Genomic DNA, 20375 nt, shown 5'->3' on the forward strand with positions numbered 1-20375 from the left:
GTGTATGTTGTAAGAGAGGCGAAGGGTTAAATACACACAGTTCAAACTCACAGACGAACACACACACACACTCACTCACACACTTAGCCAACGCTGCTGTCCCATGTTATAGAGACACTAAACCACTGGGCACTTCCTGGTTCACACTGTATTTAAATACTGTATCCCTGACATAGCTCATTCTATAATTTCTACTGTCGTCCAGTGGATTTTAGTTACACTGTTTATACACACCACATATGTATTTATATATTGTATTCTTGACATAGCTCACTCTAATATATCTACTGCTGTACATATCATTCTTAGTGTATCTAGTGTAAATTCATCCAGTGTATATAGATAGAGATTGCATTTGGATTACCGTTACAGTGCTGTTTGAGTTGTTAATTGGATACATTCCAATGATACTTGATTTCTTGATTTCATTACTTTTTTTGTTGTTGTATTATTTGTGTACTTGTTTGACATTTTACTGCATTGCCAGGATCTAGTAATGTAAGCATTTTGCCGCACCCGCCGTAACATCTGCTAAACTCTGTAACTCCAATACGCTTTGATTTGATTTGAAATATGATTCCACCTTCTGCGAATTTCCCGCTCAACAAATGTTTGCTGCTTTGGGATTGTATTGTTGACTTGGCACTTGTCTTGCTTTGAGAGGAGCCATCTTGTGCGGTAAGATGGACATCAGTGACCTCGTCAAGAGGTTTGGACATTGATGTGTGTGCGAATAGAGGCACCGGTGGTTCACTGGGGGATTCCATTAGACTCAGGAAAAAATTGGGTGTCAAGGTCAAGAAGGTCGTAGGGTCGTGTACACAAGATTTTAATTAAACATGTACACACACACACACACACACACACACACACACACGCTGTCAGTCTGTCAAGCCTCTAGTAGGAAGTACCCCTCCCTTCAACGATCAAGTCTGAACTTGAGCAAGAACTCTCGTTGTCCTTTAACAGTCAGTCATCAGGGGGTTGTATAAACGTTGTATACAAGTTTGTTTAGGGCTCAAAGTGTGTTAAGGAGAGGTTTCTGAAAACTCTAGGGTATGAATACACGGCTCTGCGCTGCGCCTCGCTACGGCTCGCACACACACTCATAACACAGGCCCTAACTGGAAGGAGTTTGTTGTCATAGCAACAGTAAAATTAGATGACTTTACTGTCAGCCGTAATGTGTCATGGCCCTGCCTCGCCTGGTGCCTTGCCTGCCGTCATGGCAACGTAACAAGAAAACGCTCCCTGTGTGTTCCGTTGTTCCCTTCTCCTCGACGACCGACGCCTCGACGACGTCCAACTGGGAACCATGTCACACCAGTAACCTTCCCTGTTCCCTCGCTGCCATCCACACCTTGACGCGCCTGTCACCGCTATATAGCTCAACCCTTCGCTTACCTTTCTTTGTTTATCCCCTTTCTATTTTCAGGGCTTTTCAGGACTAGGAATATCTATTGTCGAGCTTCGGAGGAGATTTCAATTTGTTACAGTCAACGTGAGTACTGGTGCAACAACATGGCTCCGTCAGGTAGCTGCTGTTGATTCCCGGGGATATCGTCAGTTAAGGAGGAACTATAGATAACAGATATCTACAGACTGGAAGCTAGATGACAGATAAAGCTGCTCTAGGCTACTGTTTGGTTGTCGTATAAACACATATATGACTGCCATGGTCCATGCAGCCTACAGACATTTATGGAGGAAGAAAAGGTTCAATCAAATCAAACTTTATTGGTCGCGAACACATCTGCGGATGTTATCACAGGTGCGGTGAAATGCTTGCGTTACTAGCTGCAACTGTGCAGTAATACTGCACCGAGCAATACAAAAACAATACGCACAATCCAGAAAGAAAGAAATGTCGGAACGAATCCAAATAGCAACCCAACGATCAGATACATCTGCCTATCTGAAAGATGCTTGGAATCTAAAGACGCTTTAGGCTGTTTGGCGGCCATATGCACAGCACACATACAATGTATGACTAACAGGCTCCGAGACCGTTTCTATCTACAAGCCATCTGACTGGACTGACCACCTGCTCTTATTCTTCGCACCTTAGCACACATCACAACTACTGCTATCAGACTCCTATTATACCGCTCAATTTATACCCCCCCCCAATATATGTGTAAATATTGGACTATAAATGTGCCTTCCTGTATTATACTTGTGCTAAAATGTCTATTCTATTCTACTGAGCCATTTACTTTGTTTGTATTCTTATTTTTGTACTATTTAGTATTCTATGTTGCGTTGCCGAGAAGGAACCTGCAAGAAAGCATTTCGTTGGACGATGTATACCATGCGTTTCCCCTACACACGACTAATAAAGCTTGATACTTCAAACTACTATACAGAATAGAGTCTATAGTCCCATGCATATTTTTTATGAGGACAAGAGAAAACATATTGACAGATGTCAAAACCATAGGCTAGTGCTTGGTGGCCATCATCATACATTGTCTACCGTACAACCTACAGTAAATACATGTGTTCTATTCTATATATATATAGCTCAGTCCTTGTAACTCGGTGAAGAAGAATTATCAGAGCAGGAAGGAGGAGTAGCTTCCCAAATAGCACCCGATTCCCTTCATAGTGGGCCCATAGGGCCCTGGTCAAAAGTAGTGCACTATATAGGGAATAGGGCCCTGGTCAAAAGTAGTGCACTATATAGGGAATAGGGTGCCATTTGAGACGCAGAGCTGTTGTTCTGTGGTGAAAGCGGCTCAGAGGGGGCCGGGAGCCATGGCAACGTGACAGCTGTCATAGCTAGGGGGGAAGGGGATGGATGTTGACAGCTGTCCGTCAATCAGCCAGAGAGAAGAGTCAGATCGGGGGATGATTTCCTTGGCTCAAAGCATGATCACACAGGGTGAGCTGGCTACTACATATCTCCTGCTGGGATTAATCCTATCCTTGTGTGTGTGTGTGTGTGTGTGTGTGTGTGTGTGTGTGTGTGTGTGTGTGTGTGTGTGTGTGTGTGTGTGTGTGTGTGTGTGTGTGTGTGTGTGTGTGTGTGTGTGTGTGTGTGTGTGTGTGTGTGTGTGTGTGTTCATTTCCATCTTGCGATCATCTTACCAACAGAAGACGCCACCTAACACAGGATATAAGCATTTACTATGCAGTCAATTTAGCTACTGTTCTAGCAATTCATCTGCAGTTATCTAATGCATTCTAACGCTCATCTTATCTTCACTGGTTGGTGTGATTGTTACAGCAACCATTCCTGAGGATCCCATCAAAACTGTCTCTCAAAACCCACTGTAGAAGCATCAGAGTTGCAGACATGACTTGATGCATAGTAACCCAGTCTTGTGCTCTCTTTCCCTCCCCCATCCAGGAGAGAGCCTAGGGCTGGATGGGACCCACCATGCCGCCCAGTAAGAAGGCCCAGAGCCCCAGCAGCGGTTTGGGAGCGACCCGGGGTCTGAGTCCCCTCTACAGGGAGGCGGAGGCAGCCGACCTGTCCCTGTCTCTGTCGGCCTCCTTCTCCAAGGCCGAGGACGAGGAGCTCACCAGCCTCTCCTGGCTCCACGAGAGCACAGACCTTCTCAACAGCTTCTCTCACTCGGGGCTCCGCTCCGTCTCCCCCCTGCAGGACCCCGACGGTCACCCTCTACCCCCGCACTCCCCCTCCTCCTCCTCCCCTTCCCCCGACCCATGTGATTCTTCCCCATACGACCTGGCCACGGGAGCCAATCGGAAGCCTCCGTACTCGTTCAGCTGTCTGATCTTCATGGCAATAGAGGACGCGCCATCCAAGAGGCTGCCGGTGAAAGATATCTATGGTTGGATCCTGGAGCATTTCCCGTATTTCGCTAGCGCCCCTACTGGTTGGAAGAACTCGGTGCGCCACAATCTGTCGCTTAATAAGTGTTTCAAGAAGGTGGACAAGGACAGGAGCCAGGTAAGGAGGAGGCTAGCAAAGACACACACACACGTACGCACACGCTCACACACACACACACACACACACCCCACACACACACAACACACACAGCTGCACCACACTCTCTCGCTCTCTCGCTCTCTCTCCCTTTCTCTTTGTTTGTTTGAGGTGCTTGGACTCATTTCAAATTCAGTTATCAGGAGAACAGCCATTTCAATCTCAGAGTCAAACATATCCAGTATTTTGTCTACACATGTACAAGGAATTGCTTTATCAATACTTCATCATCTCACTGAATTCCAACTAAAAAGCAGAAGTTTGGAGTTTTCTGGAGGGAAAAGCCTTTCAGTTTTGATTTAAATCTTGATCTGGTTTCTTCTAAAGGCTTAAATATTTCACTAATCATTCTCCTATTTCAGGAGCTGGTTACATGCAGGCTATATATTTATAAGGAAAATAATTCCCATAACCAATTAATACTAAAAGTTGTAATAACATTAATGTCAAAGGATAATCAGATATCATCTGCCCATGGGAAAGTATAAGTAAACACTGGAAGAAAGGGACACACTCACTGAAGTATTCTTTACGTTTTAATGTCTTATTTTTTCAGCCAGGTCACCCGTGATATAAGTCATTCTTCGACATCCATCCATGTCTGAGGATGTCGTGAAATGACGTGAAAACACTTCAAAATTTGACGTTTGGAACAAACTTTGAAAGCTGGCGTTTGAGGAACATGGCTGAGCGTCCAATTCTGGCGTGAGACTGTGAGAGCTGGTTGAATTGTTTTGCAGCAGAGGTCAGAACTAAGGGACGTGTTTCGGCGACAGCCGAGCGTTTGGAGAACAACAGACACCCACCCATATTTACCGATGACGTCACGTTGTAGTACTGCTGCTTTCTTTTATTCACAATCATTATTTACATACATTACTTACATACATTTCCTACTGTTTTCCACCAAAGAGCCTGTTGCTCAAAGGCAGAAACCTAACAGAAGTTCTTCATTCAAGCCTCTACGGCTCTGTTTGTAAGGCATAGAAAATCTTCTCTGTCACTTCCTCATTTAAGTGGCTATACAACTTCTAAGCCCTGGAACCTCAGTTGGCACACATCATGTCTGACCGCATTACAGTGTCTGGACACAGGGGACAGTTCACTGTGATGCATTTCTTTCTTCGCCCTCGTACGGGAAAGAAAATGTATGTCGGGGGTAGAATTTCCTGTAAAGCAAAATTTGTGGTCTATTTACTCAAGTGCCCATGTGGCTATTATTATGTTGGGAAGTCTAAGTGAGAGTTGAAAGTTCGTATTACAGAGCACAAGAGCAGAGCACCCCTGCAGCCAGACACCATGTGTCTTCTAATGAAGTTCATATGTGAGAATTGCCAGAACAATCCGAGATGCCAAAAATATATTTCACTCCCTCTGGCATATAATTACCCATAAGGCTTGTATTATGTACACTATACAGGCTTTAGCTTGTGCATTAGATTCTTTATCAAATGGACTTGTGAGCTCTAAACTACATTTGACCAGCACATGAACCACTGCCTTTCCCTTGTGAGTGAATGTGATATGTGGAAAGACAAAATGTACAAACTGTATCGTGTGTGTGTGTGCGTGTGTGTCTGCCCTTAAGTTACTCTGTCATCTGGCCCCTTGACTACAACTGCATAGAGTTTGCCTTGTATACATATCTCCATAGTAACTAGGTTGCAGTTGACATAAAAGTATGCTGTTGCTGTGGCGACGGGAAAACTGATTTGGCTATACTGACTTTGAGTATGTGTGCCCGCCCTTGGGTTTGTACAAGAATGTGTGTGTGTGTGTGTGTGTGTGTGTGTGTGTGTGTGTGTGTGTGTGTGTGTGTGTGTGTGTGTGTGTGTGTGTGTGTGTGTGTGTGTGTGTGTGTGTGTGTGTGTGGGTGTGTGTGTGAGTGAGTGTGTGATGGCAAGGACAGAAAGGTGCAGTTGGCAGGGACATTTTTTTCCTCTCACACAGACAGTTTAAGACAGCCAATTAGTTAACTCTTCAATTCTGTCAAATACCCGCTCAGCCCAAACTGACTACCAACTGTTACAGGAACAGAAAATAAAGTGTTACATAAAGACGCATACCTCAGTATACACACAAGAATATGTGCCTGTGTCTTAAAACAGCTATTTTACCTGAGAAAAAGGCTGGTTTGTATGGAAGCATAATGATGTCAACTGTGTAATTTCAAGGAAAGACTAACGTTACTATAGCATTCAACTACTGTCTTTCTAAGGAGAAGCTGTTTTTCCTGGGTTTATTTCCATTTGAAATGCCTTTATCTATAGCTGGCTTTCCTCTGTCTGTTTATCTCTGAATTGAGCACAGTACGGGTCGGGTAAGCATTTTTACATTGCATTATATTTCACATTAACATCAAGCTAGTGGGGAGGGAAAATCTTCCAATTGGACTGGGGTTTAGTATAGTGAACAGTCTTGGTTGGTCCACGGGCTAAGTCCTTGCTAGGCCTTGGCTTGGAAGAAAAAAGCCTTTTTTGCAAATGCACCAAATTATATTTCCATTAATTTAGAGAGGTGGAGACTATTATGACAAGACACTATTTGTTCCAGAGAGTGTGTTTCTGGGTCATATCCAGGCAGACGACAAGACTACTGACTGGGGTTAGCTTATTGTAAGCCTGTGTGTGTGTGTGTGTGTGTGTGTGTGTGTGTGTGTGTGTGTGTGTGTGTGTGTGTGTGTGTGTGTGTGTGTGTGTGTGTGTGTGTGTGTGTGTGTGTGTGTGTGTGTGTGTGTGTGTGTGTGTGTGTGTGTGTGTGTGTGTGTGTGTGTGTGTGTGTGTGTGTGTGTGCGTGCGTGCGTGCGTGTGTCTGTGCGAGACAGCCAGAGGGCTCAAGTCTCACGGTTTCCATGGTGTTGTTTACAAACAGGATTCCTCCATTGGTGAATGAGAAGCCTTAATGACAGGACACGGTGTTGTGCTCATAACACACGTACGCACACACACACACACACACACACAGCGTCGTATTGGTTATGAAATCAAAGCTGAAAAGTGGGTTATGAAGAAACAGTTCTGCATGAAAAACAGTTCAAAACGAGCTATTTCGTCAATCCAATACTCTCAACGCTTTCCCAAGGTATTGGGATCAGACCGTTATCTAACCTAACCTTGCCTCTAGTGTATGAAACAACTTTGAACTAAATCTCTGTTTTCATTGTTGGCTAAAGTGGAAACAGACTGGTAACCAGGCTAACTCAAGATCCATAGCAACAGATCTCTGGTAAAAGTGGTGTTTCAGGGTCTACATGGAACTCAAAAGGTTTCTACCTGGAACCTAAAAGGGTTTTTCAAATGGCTCTCCTGTGGGGTTCAACAAGGGTTCTTCTAAGATCCTCAAAGTTCTTCAAAGAACCTTACGGTTCTTGGGACTGAAAATTGCCAGCAAAAGGTTCTTCCAAGAACCCAATAGGAGGTGGGGTTCATCGAGGAGCCTCCTTAGTTGGTGGGGGTTCTTGCAGGAACCTAACTGCCCAACTGAAACATTTAGATTTGAATTTGGAAGGGAAGCAGGTGCAGGCACTTAACTGAAAGATGTAAAGATCTCCTCAATTTAAGGTAAGGTTTGTCCTTTGTATGATCTACATTTATATTGTTTAATGATGATACCATCTATCTTTTCATATTTGTGCAAATCTTTCTAAAACAGAAAATGGACACAATTCAATGGATATCAATCAACAAAGAGGTAAGAATATGTAGGCTATAAGAATATGTTGAAGGCTAGCTGTATTGAGTACATATGACTAAACTGCTCACCTTTATGTCTGTGTCTGCAGGTATGAAGACGAGGAGGCATACAGAGGTATGTCAATAGGTATTGGTAAATTATTATGCAGATCACATTTACCATATTCCTCTCTTACTTCTTCAATGAATATCCCATAGGCCTCTACATTTACCACAAAAAACAAGGTATGAATACTGTAGTGTGCATGTTTTGTTAATCATCTGTATAATTACTATTCTTTGGGATTCACAGAATTCACCCTCCCTACACCTCTGATGAATATAACAGGAAACCTGTTCGATCACCATGCACTGCAAAATCATTCTGGCTATGGATACGGAGAACCTCAATACATTAACATCAACACGCCATTGGACTTGGGGCTCTGCTGGGAGTTTACCTCATATTTAGATTTTTTTATTCTGCTTTGCCACTAAAATCATAATAAACACTGACAACTAAAATATAGTGTTATTGTTGTAATTTATATTATTATTATTAATATTAATAATAGTAATAGGGGAGGGGGGGGTAGTTCAAAATGAACCCCAAAAGGTTCTTCAAAAGTTTCTTTGAGGATCCATTAAAAGGGGTTCTTTAAAGAACTTATAGGGGTTCCCCCACCGTTTCAATTTGAAGAACCCCTGAAGCATACTCCATGAACCTTTGCTTTTTAGAGTGTATGGGGACAGCTGAAGAACCCTTTTAGGTTCTAGATCCTTTTTTTTTAGTGTAGGGTTGGTCACAGCAGATGAAGAAAAACAGATCCTATGTTTTCAATGACTCTTCAATGTATTTGGAACAAAGTGTTCTCTGATATAACCTTGTCTGCCATTATACTATGATGCATCTCAGAACCATGGCAACACTCAGATCCCTGGTATGTGGTTGGTTGAAGAGATATACAGTATTAGGGTCAGTAACAGCAGGGCCATTTAATATCTCCCCCCTCCCCCCTCTCTCTCTCTCCTCTCTGCCTTCTTTTCCTAGTGGGTCCCAGACTACAGACTACAGTTTATGTAACAGAGGAAACAGATGTGGGGAGCATACAACTCCTCTCTTTCTCTCTGTCTTCCATTCAGTCTGTCTGTCTTTCATTCTCTCTCTCTCTCTCTCTCTCTCTCTCTCTCTCTCTCTCTCTCTCTCTCTCTCTCTCTCTCTCTCTCTCTCTCTCTCTCTCTCTCTCTCTCTCTCTCTCTCTCTCTCTCTCTCTCTCTCTCTCTCTCTCTCTCTCTCTCTCTCTCTCTCTCTGCTGTGGGACTGAGTTTCTTCATCCCGCTCCTGCTGCTTTTCATACCGCGCCGCCTCCTGCTGTCTTCTTGTCTGACTCCAACCCGCTCCCGCAAGAAATGGTCCCGAATCCGACTGCAGTCCCGCAATGTTATTTTAGGTGTATGTGACCCAGCTTGCTTTGCAGCCCAGGTCCCAGCAATTTTGAGACCACACATATAGGCGTAATTGATCTTGCACGCCTCAAGAAAGAGAAGGAAGGTAGGCCACTGGACGTGAATCAGCAAGAATTAGGCTATTCGAGTATGTGAATATTGCTAACAAACAGGTGCTTTAACACAAGAACACGTACACGACAGAAAGACGACCGTTCTCAATAATCTGCGGGACTAAAAAATATTTTCATTCCAAAGTTGTCTGTCTGACCGCCCGCTCCTGACCGCAGCATGAAAAATGCTCTCAGCCTGGCCACAGGTCCCGTGGGATGCCCTCGGGAATGCAGCTCTTTAGCCTACACCACTCTGTGTATACTCTTTACAATCAGTGTATTTCTGTCTTTTCACATATTTGTGCTCTCTGTTAATAGTGTCTATTAAGACATATGTTTCAAGGTTTAAGTTTTGTTCTAAACTGGGTGGTTTAAGCCCTGAATGCTGATTTGGCTGACAGCCGTGATATATCAGACTGTATACCATGGGTATGACAAAACATTGTTGTTATTGCTCTAATTACATTGGTAACCAGTTTATAATAGCAATAAGATACCTCAGGGGTTTGTGGTATATTACCAATATACCACGGCTAAGGGCTGTATCCAGGCACTCCAGGCAAGTGTTTAAATTGTGCAGTATTAGCAATAGTAAATAAGAGTCTGGTAGCAGCAGTTGTGATGTGTGTGTGTTTGTGTGCAGAGAGTCAGTGCAGGTGGTCAGTCCAGTTCAAGTGTTCAGCAGTCTGATGGCTTGTAGATCGAAACTGTCTCTGAGTCTATTGGGATCAGACGTCATGCTCCGATACCATCTGCCCAACGGTGAGGGAGTAAACAGCTCGTGGCTGGAGCGTGTGGGGTCCTTGACGATGCTGTGGGCCTTCCTCTGGCACCGTTTCTAGTAGATATTCTAGATGGGTGGGAGCACGGTACTGATGTACTGAGCCTTCTTCAACACCCGCTGGAGGGCCTTGTGGTTGTGGACGGAGCAATTGCCGTATCAGGCCGTGATCCGACTAGTCAGGATACTCTCGATGGTGCAGAAGTAGTATTTGGAGAGGTGCCGTGCCGTGTTTCCTAAGCCGCCTAAGGAAGTAGAGACCGTGTTGCACCGTTTTGACGAGTGTTGGTGGTGTTGGTCCATGTCAAGTCATTGGTGATGTCTGTGTAACCAGCTCAGATATTTTTAAGGGTTAAAGCTAGCATTGGGTTTCTATTTATCTGATCCTAGATCTGTTGTTAAGGGCAACTTCTACCTCCTGGAGCCATGTGACTTCAGGGTTTCCGGCAGCCTTCCCAGAACACTTTATAAACACAGATGGGCAGTGGCGTGGAACCAGGTTGGGTTGGGTCGTAGTGTAGGCACAGAACACTGAGCACACATGCAGCTGGTTATTCTAGGAACAAGGCTCTTTCCAAGACACTAAGACAGGGGGGAAAAAACAGTGGTGACCAGCCAACCCAAATTGAAATAGCTTAGGCACTGTTGTTTTAGTTGAGCGACGTCAGAGAGAGATAAACACTCAATGTAAACTAGTGGGACTAGTCTCTGCTGGTAAACGCAGCTATATATCCAGATATATCTCTCATTCATCCCCATTGCGATGGCTGGCACGAAGGGCATCACCAAACAAAGAATCTCCACTTCTTTCTGTACTTGGCCATCTTCTCCACTGTGAACCAATCCTGAATAAATCTGTCACCTAAATTCTAGCCATTCCCTGTTAACTACAGGGTTATTTCCATACCTCAGTGCCTCTGGAGTACATGTAGCCATGCTAAGAACATACACTACATGGCCAAAAGGATGTGGACAGCCCTTCAAATGAGTGGATTTGGTTATTTCAGCCAGTTATTTAATTGCTGACAGGAGTATAAAATTGAGCACACAGCCATGCAATCTCCATAGACAAACATTGGCAGTAAAATGGCCTTACTGAAGAGCTCAGTGACTTTCAACGTGGCACCATCATAGGATGCCAGCTTTCCAACAAGTCAGTTTGTCAAATTTCTGCCCTGCTAGAGCTTCCCTGGGCCACTGTAAGTGCTGTTATTGTGAAGTGGAAACGTTTAGGAGCAACAACGGCTCAGCCATGAAGTGGTAGGCCACACAAGCTCACAGATCGGAAACGCCGAGTGCTGAAGCGCGTAAAAATCTCCTGTCCTCGGTTGCAACACTCACTACCGAGTTCCAAACGGCCTCTGGAAGCAGCGTCAGCACAAGAACTGGTCGTCGGGAGCTTCCTGAAATGGGTTTCCATGACCAAGCAGCTGCACACAAGCCTAAGATCACCATGCAAAATTCCAAGCGTCGTCTGGAGTGGTGTAAAGCTTGCCGCCATTGGACCCTGGAGCAGTGGAAATGCGTTCTCTGAAGTGATGAATCACGCTTCACCATCTGGCAGTCTGATGGACGAATCTGGCCAGGAGAACGCTACCTGCCTGAATGCATAGTGCCAACTGTAAAGTTTGGTAGAGGAGGAATAATGGTCTGGGGCTGTTTTTCATGGTTCGAGCTAGGCCCCTTAGTTCCAGTGAAGGGAAATCTTAACGCTACAGCATACAATTACATTCTAGACGATTCTGTGCCTCCAACTTTGTGCCAAAAGTTTGGGGAAGGCCCTTTCCTGTTTCAGCATGACAATGCCCCCGTACACAAAGCGAGGTCCGTACAGAAATGGTTTGTTGAGATTGGTGTGGAAGAACTTGACTGGCCTGCACAGAGCCCTGACCTCAACCCCGTTGAACACCTTTGGGATGAATTGGAACGCCGACTGCGAGCCAGGCCTAATCGCCCAACATCAGTGCCAGATCTCACTAATGCTCTTGTGGCTGAATGGAAGCAAGTCCCTGCAGCAATGTTCCAACATCTAGTGGAAAGCCTTCCCAGAAGAGTGCAGGCTGTTATAGCAGCAAAGGGAGGACCTACTCCATATGAATACCCATGATTTTGGAAAGAGATGTTCGACGAGCAGGTGTCCATATACTTTTGGCTATGTAGTGTAGCTGACACCAGTAACCAGTCCCTCCAGCCTCACTTGTCCTGGATCTAAAGCCCTAATCCCCTGCTACAGTGGCTGACACACACCTGCAGGAGAAACAGGCCTGGTGATGCATCCCTCCAGCCTCACTTGTCCTGGGTCTAAAGCCCTAATCCCCTGCTACAGTGGCTGACACACACCTGCAGGAGAAACAGGCCTGGTGATGCATCCCTCCAGCCTCACTTGTCCTGGGTCTAAAGCCCTAATCCCCTGCTACAGTGGCTGACACACACCTGCAGGAGAAACAGGCCTGGTGATGCATCCCTCCAGCCTCACTTGTCCTGGGTCTAAAGCCCTAATCCCCTGCTACAGTGGCTGACACACACCTGCAGGAGAAACAGGCCTGGTGATGCATCCCAAATGGCATCCTATTCCCTATATAGTGTAGGGTATAGGGAATAGAGGGCCTTTTTTAACATTTGTATTTATTTATTTCACCAGGTGGGCTAGTTGAGAGCAAGTTCTCATTTGTAACTGTGACCTGGCCAAGATAAAGCATAGCAATTCGACACATACAGTGGGGAAAAAAAGTATTTAGTCAGCCACCAATTGTGCAAGTTCTCCCACTTAAAAAGATGAGAGAGGCCTGTAATTTTCATCATAGGCACACTTCAACTATGACAGACAAAATGAGGGAAAAAAATCCAGAAAATCCCATTGTAGGATTTTTAATGAATTTATTTGCAAATTATGGTGGAAAATAAGTATTTGGTCACCTACAAACAAGCAAGATTTCTGGCTCTCACAGACCTGTAACTTCTTCTTTAAGAGGCTCCTCTGTCCTCCACTCGTTACCTGTATTAATGGCACCTGTTTGAACTTGTTATCAGTATAAAAGACACCTGTCCACAACCTCAAACAGTCACACTCCAAACTCCACTATGGCCAAGACCAAAGAGCTGTCAAAGGACACCAGAAACAAAATTGTAGACCTGCACCAGGCTGGGAAGACTGAATCTGCAATAGGTAAGCAGCTTGGTTTGAAGAAATCAACTGTGGGAGCAATTATTAGGAAATGGAAGACATACAAGACCACTGATAATCTCCCTCGATCTGGGGCTCCACGCAAGATCTCACCCCGTGGGGTCAAAATGATCACAAGAACGGTGAGCAAAAATCCCAGAACCACACGGGGGGACCTAGTGAATGACCTGCAGAGAGCTGGGACCAAAGTAACAAAGCCTACCATCAGTAACACACTACGCCGCCAGGGACTCAAATCCTGCAGTGCCAGACGTGTCCCCCTGCTTAAGCCTGTACATGTCCAGGCCCGTCTGAAGTTTGCTAGAGAGCATTTGGATGATCCAGAAGAAGATTGGGAGAATGTCATATGGTCAGATGAAACCAAAATAGAACTTTTTGGTAAAAACTCAACTCGTCGTGTTTGGAGGACAAAGAATGCTGAGTTGCATCCAAAGAACACCATACCTACTGTGAAGCATGGGGGTGGAAACATCATGCTTTGGGGCTGTTTTTCTGCAAAGGGACCAGGACGACTGATCCGTGTAAAGGAAAGAATGAATGGGGCCATGTATCGTGAGATTTTGAGTGAAAACCTCCTTCCATCAGCAAGGGCATTGAAGATGAAACGTGGCTGGGTCTTTCAGCATGACAATGATCCCAAACACACCGCCCGGGCAACGAAGGAGTGGCTTCGTAAGAAGCATTTCAAGGTCCTGGAGTGGCCTAGCCAGTCTCCAGATCTCAACCCCATAGAAAATCTTTGGAGGGAGTTGAAAGTCTGTGTTGCCCAGCAACAGCCCCAAAACATCACTGCTCTAGAGGAGATCTGCATGGAGGAATGGGCCAAAATACCAGCAACAGTGTGTGAAAACCTTGTGAAGACTTACAGAAAACGTTTGACCTCTGTCATTGCCAACAAAGGGTATATAACAAAGTATTGAGATAAACTTTTGTTATTGACCAAATACTTATTTTCCACCATAATTTGCAAATAAATTCATTAAAAATCCTACAATGTGATTTTCTGGATTTTTTTCCCTCATTTTGTCTGTCATAGTTGAAGTGTACCTATGATGAAAATTACAGGCCTCTCTCATCTTTTTAAGTGGGAGAACTTGCACAATTGGTGGCTGACTAAATACTTTTTTGCCCCACTGTACAACAACACAGAGTTACACATGGAATAAACAAAACATAGTCAATAATACAGTAGAACAAAAGAAAATAAAAAGTCTATATACAGTGAGTGCAAATGAGGTAAGATAAGGGAGTTAAGGCAATAAATAGGCCATGGTGGCGAAGTAAATACAATATACCAATTAAACACTGGAGTGATAGATGTGCAGAAGATGAATGTGCAAGTAGAGATACTGGGGTGCAAAGGAGCAAGATAAATAAATAAATACAGTATGGGGATGAGGTAGGTAGATAGATGGGCTGTTTACAGATGGGCTATGTACAGGTGCAATAAATCTGTGAGCTGCTCTGACAGCTGGTGCTTAAAGCTAGTGAGGGAGATATGAGTCTCCAGCTTCAGTGATTTTTGCAGTTCGTTCCAGTCATTGGCAGCAGAGAACTGGAAGGAAAGACGACCAAAGGAGGAATTGGCTTTGGGGGTGACCAGTGAGATATACCTGCTGGAGCGCGTGCTACGAGTGGGTGCTGCTATTGTGACCAGTGAGCTGAGATAAGGTGGGGCTTTACCTAGCAGAGACTTGTAGATAACCTGTAGCCAGTGCGTTTGGCGACGAGTATGAAGCGAGGGCCAACCAACGAGAGCGTACAGGTCGCAGTGGTGGGTAGTGTATAGGGCTTTGGTGACAGAACGGATGGCACTGTGATAGACTGCATCCAGTTTGTTGAGTAGAGTGTTGGAGGCAATTTTATAGATGACATCACCGAAGTCGAGGATCGGTAGGATGGTCAGTTTTACGAGGGTATGTTTGGCAGCATGAGTGAAGGACGCTTTGTTGCGATATAGGAAGCCAATTCTAGATTTAATTTTGGATTGGAGATGCTTAATGTGAGTCTGGAAGGAGAGTTTACAGTCTAACCAGACATCTAGGTATTTGTAGTTGTCCACGTATTCTAAGTCAGAGCCGTCCAGAGTAGTGATGCTGGACGGGCGAGCAGGTGCGGGCAGTGATCGGTTGAATAGCATGCATTTCGTTTTACTTGCGTTTAAGAGCAGTTGGAGGCCACGGAAGGAGAGTTGTATGGCATTGAAGCTCATCTGGAGGTTAGTTGACACAGTGTCCAAAGAGGGGCCAGAAGTATACAGAATGGTGTTGTCTGCGTAGAGGTGTATCAAAGAATCACCAGCAGCAAGAGCAACATCATTGATGTATACAGACAAGAGAGTCGGCCCGAGGATTGAACCCTGTGGCACCCCCATAGACACTGCAAGAGGTCCGGACAACAGGCCCTCCGATTTGACACACTGAACTCTATCAGAGAAGTAGTTGGTAAACCAGGCGAGGCAATCATTTGAGAAACCAAGGCTGTCGAGTCTGCCAATAAGAATGTGGTGATTGACAGAGTCGAAAGCCTTGGCCAGGTCGATGAATACGGCTGCACAGTAATGTCTCTTATCGATGGCAGTTATGATGTCGTTTAGGACATTTGAGATGCTGATCTGGTGTTGTGTGGGTGAATGAGGATAAACCAGCTCCACCTAATGGAGCTGTGCAAGAATCCTCCAGTGGGGTTTAGAGAATGGCACCAATGCATGTTCTGGGAGAGGAGGAGGAGGGGCTGAAGGGAGGAGAGGGAGAGGAGAGACAAGGGTGCAGCTGCAAAACACATTTTGGGGGGGAGTTACTGCATACTGTAGGTTGGACCTCATTAGCTTCAAAAAATAAATAACTCCCATTAAAAAGACTTGGGGTCACTTTCTTTGTCAACAACACTCCACCTCTCAGGTTAGACGTTACTCTGGGACCCATGGCAGGATGTGCTGTGGGATCGGTTTACCCTCCCCAAATACTAACCATGGCCAGGAGTTTTTAAAAACAAGAAACTGATCCCAGATCAAATGTCTAGTGGTATCTTTCATCCTAATCTGCCAACACTGACATAGTTCAGCACCTCCTCTCCACCCCCTGCTGTTGCCTGTTGCCTAGGCGAGTTCTGCGCTCTGATTGGCCCATCGACCCGGGGACTGTGGTTGCTGATTGGTGGTTGGGGGTGGTGATGTCAGCGGCTCAGCAGACAGCTCTACTGTTGGGAGCATCGATTTAACAGGCTGCCAGGCGGCGTGCTCACACACAAACACACACACATATACACACACACACGCAGTGGACTGGCGGGAGAGTGCGAGGGGGAAATTTGGGCCGGCAGGGTCACCTCTGCGGGGGTGAGATGTGAGTGATGTCATGGTGTGTGTGTGTGTGTGTGTGTGTGTGTGTGTGTGTGTGTGTGTGTGTGTGTGTGTGTGTGTGTGTGTGTGTGTGTGTGTGTGTGTGTGTGTGTGTGTGTGTGTGTGTGTGTGTGTGTGTGTGTGTGTGTGTGTGTATGGTTGGGTGTACTATCATACTCTCCAGGGAAGGCATCTCTAGCTGTACTAGACCCACACTAGGGAGCTAGGCATGCTGGGTAATGTCAGACACCACAGGGGAAGTGGCTGGACTGAGTACACACACATGCCTGTAAACGTATGAGGCCTAAATATTACAGCCTAGCGCTTGTAATAAAGTCTCTCTACTCTGTCCTTCAACAAACCAATGGACCGACACAAGCCAACACATAATGACTTATTTACTTGTAATGTAAATAGATATAGATACACAGCCTTCTTACATGACATATTTTAATATACGGTGACAGCGGCAGTGTCGATTGTAGCTACAGCAGAAATGAACCTTACCTGTATCAAGAAAGCCTTTGTACCTACCTCCTGTGAGTCCCTGTATCATGTAAAAACACAGAAAAAGTCACAGTGTTGGGATTGATTATATTAGTTGGTAGAGGATGGCGTTGACAACGGGTTCAAATCCCAGGACTACCCATATGGAAAAGGTACGCATGCATGACTAAGTCACTTTGAACTTTTGAACACACACACACGCGCACACACACACACACACACACTCTTGTCACTCCATTGTCTTTTACTGTCTATTTGGCAGGCGTGATCAGAGTAGTGAAATATGAAGTTGCATGGCGGGTGTGTGTGTATGTCTCTCCAACAGCACTGATGGGAAGTAGACGTCTTCATTAGGCGGGGGAAGTTCTAAAATAGAACAGCACAGCCCCTCTGGAATGGAAAACTCTCCTTCTGTCTTAACCAAGTGCTCTGTGGTGATGTTTCAGTTTGGAAAATGGAAATATCACTGCAATAACACACACACACACACACACACACACACACGCACGCACGCACGCACGCACGCACGCACGCACGCACGCACGCACGCACGCACGCACACACACACACACACACACACACACACACACACACACACACACACACACACACACACACACACACACTATCACTGCAGAGAATATATTAAGACTAATATGCCTTTAAGACATATCTTCTGATAGAATGTACATTTGTTTGATATGTATGAGTCCTGGGGTGATGTTTGAGAGGTACTGTATTTCCTAATGGATTCAGTCATGTTCTGTTTCAATGTGCTTCATCTGGTTGGGATCTGGTCTGCAGCACAACTCTGTAAGAAAGTGAAGAAGAAGAGGGGAGAGAGAGAGGGAAGGAGAGAGAGAGAGGCAGAGGGAGGGAGAGAGAGGCAGAGGGAGGGAGAGAGAGAGAGGCAGAGGGAGGGAGGGAGAGAGCGTCAGGGGGAGGGAGGGAGAGAGAGAGAGAGCGGTAGGGGTGGCGAGTGAGAGGGAGGGGTGGAGAGAGAGAGGGGGGGAGAAAGTAAGGAGAGAGAGAGAGGCAGAGGGAGGGAGAGAGAGAGAGAAGCAGAGGGAGGGAGCGAGAGCGTCAGGGGGAGGGAGGGAGAGAGAGAGAGAGAGAAAGGGAGAGCGGTAGGGGTGGCGAGTGAGAGGGAGGGGTGGAGAGAGAGGGGGGGGAAAGTAAGGAGAGAGAGAGCGACAGAGAGACTTTGTGAATAGAACTAGGGGCCTTAAGTCGCTGACAACAACAGAAAGACAGGACATATGGAGAGGGTTGTGGTGCTGGATGTTGACTGAGCTTGTGCTTTGGACCTGTTTGTTCTGCTCTGTGTCTCCGTGTTTGTTTGTGGTCTGGTGTGTCTATGATGTAGGCTGGATTTCCAGGGACAGTGGATACTGAGAGCGACAACTGTCATGTAGCCATGGTTCAAATGGTCAAAGCTCCTGTTTCCATGTTGTTAGTTAAATAATACTAACCATCCTCTTTTCTCTGCCTCTCTCTCTCTCTCTCTCCCTCTCGCTCACTCTCTCCTTCCCTCTCCTTCCCTCTGTCAGAGTATAGGTAAAGGCTCGTTGTGGTCCATAGATCCAGAGTACCGAAACAACCTGATCCAGGCCCTGAAGAAAACGCCATACCACCCCTACTCCCCGGGACTGGTTACCCCCTCAACCTCTCCCCCCACCTCTCCTCAGGCGTATCACAGGTAGCTACACACCTCTCGCACTCTCTTCACACACTCTCTTCATTCTGTCTTTTACACCTTCTTCATATCGTTCACCCACTTCTTCCCTCTTTCCCTAAGGCATATCACAGGTAGCTACAAACCTCTCGCTTTCTCACACACACACACACACGCTCTCTCTTCCCTTGTGTCCCTTATTCTCTCACTCTCTTTTTGACCCCTTACCACCCCAATTTGTCATTGACATTTTCCCCCCCAGTTTTCCTCATTCCTTCCCTTCCTACCTCCTCACATCCCCCTCTTCTTATCTGCTTCTGTAATTCTTTGTCCCCCCCTTTTACAACTCTGTCCCTCTCCCTTACCTTCCTTTCCTCCTCTCTTCTCTCCATTCTCCCACCTCTCATTCCTCTCGTTTTCTCTCCTCTCTGGTCATCCCAGTGGGTAGCTATGTCAGAGAAAACCACTATAAAGCTTTTGCAGTTTTTTCTCTCTTTCTTCTCTCTGGCCCTCCATCGGTCAGCCAGTCAGTGGGCAGGTTGGCTCGCAGAACCACTGGACTGTGTAAGACCGAATAATTGGCTCAGTGTAAAACGTAAAAGTGTCATTTTTAACAATGAGGGATGGGGAGGTGGAACAAATTGGAGGCCAGTTTCCGGATGCTGGTAGAAAAGGGAAAAGATGTCAGTTTCTCCATTACATTATACAGCATGAGAAAGAGGAATAAGGGGAATACGTTTTCTATTGACAGAGACTTCACGCCCGGGGTCCCTAGTGGCAATTTGACTCAGTAGCCCACATGCGCGTGCACACGCACACAGAAGAGCCCATGTGTGGAAACGGACAGGGCTATTGGAGAGGAGGCATGTTTGTCTGTGTCCTTCAGTGAGGGGCATTGTGATGGTATCAAAGTCAGGTCAGTGATTATGGTACAGAGAGCGTGCAGAGGGCTTTTTGGGTCCAGGATTATCTCAGTGGTGTATACAATGGGAGGGAGGGAGACAGATTCACATGTGTTTTCTTTGTCTACCTCTATTGTTGTGTCTCAGAGAGCTCACATTTCTCAGTTCCACCTTCCACCAATGACTTACTCTGCTCCTGAATGATTGTGCATGGCATGCAGAACGTCTAGGGGTTCCATGAGAGGGAGGATGGGAAGGAGGAGGAAGAGAAACAGAGTAGAGCATGCTGGGTATCAGGTCAGCTCCCTGGCGCATTCCTTCACACCCTATCGGCATCTGGATGGGGGAGGAGGGAAGCGAGGGGGGAGGAGAGGGAGTCTCGAGGGACTGGAGAGGGAGAGAGCGGGAGGAGGGCTGAACGACCGTCTGCCACGAGTTAGCCCCTCACGAGACGATTAATGCTTGGTTGCCTAGGCGACGGGAACGCCTCCATGGCAACACATGCGCTGAGACAGGTGCAGCCACACCACAAATCTATTTGTTGCCTGGCGGAAGAAGAAAACAATTAGAAAGAGAGAGGGATAGAGGAGAAGAGAGGGAGAAAGAGGGAGAGAGAGAGGGATAGAGGGACAGAGAGGGAGAAAGAGGGAGAGAGGAGAAGAGAAAGAAAGAGGGAGCGTGGAGAAGAGAGGGAGAAAGAGGGAGAGAGAGAGGGATAGAGGAGAAGAGGGAGAAAGAGGGAGAGAGGAGAAGAGGGAGAAAGAGGGAGCGTGGAGAAGAGAGGGAGAGCGGAAAAGA

The 20375-nt window shown here is 46.0% G+C and overlaps 1 protein-coding gene across 1 annotated transcript in view; it reads left to right on the forward strand.

Moving 5' to 3' along the window:
- The window catches only part of ches1 (checkpoint suppressor 1), a 54232-nt gene that overhangs the window by 14749 nt on the left and 19108 nt on the right, over positions 1-20375 (forward strand). The window contains exons 2-3 of the mRNA XM_038968598.1: positions 3353-3919; positions 18551-18699. Coding sequence (XP_038824526.1) covers positions 3371-3919; positions 18551-18699 — 698 coding nt within the window. The 5' untranslated portion in view covers positions 3353-3370. The remainder of the gene's footprint in view (positions 1-3352; positions 3920-18550; positions 18700-20375) is intronic.

Source organism: Salvelinus namaycush, chromosome 29 (assembly GCF_016432855.1).
Source record: "Salvelinus namaycush isolate Seneca chromosome 29, SaNama_1.0, whole genome shotgun sequence".
NCBI lineage: Eukaryota > Metazoa > Chordata > Actinopteri > Salmoniformes > Salmonidae > Salvelinus > Salvelinus namaycush.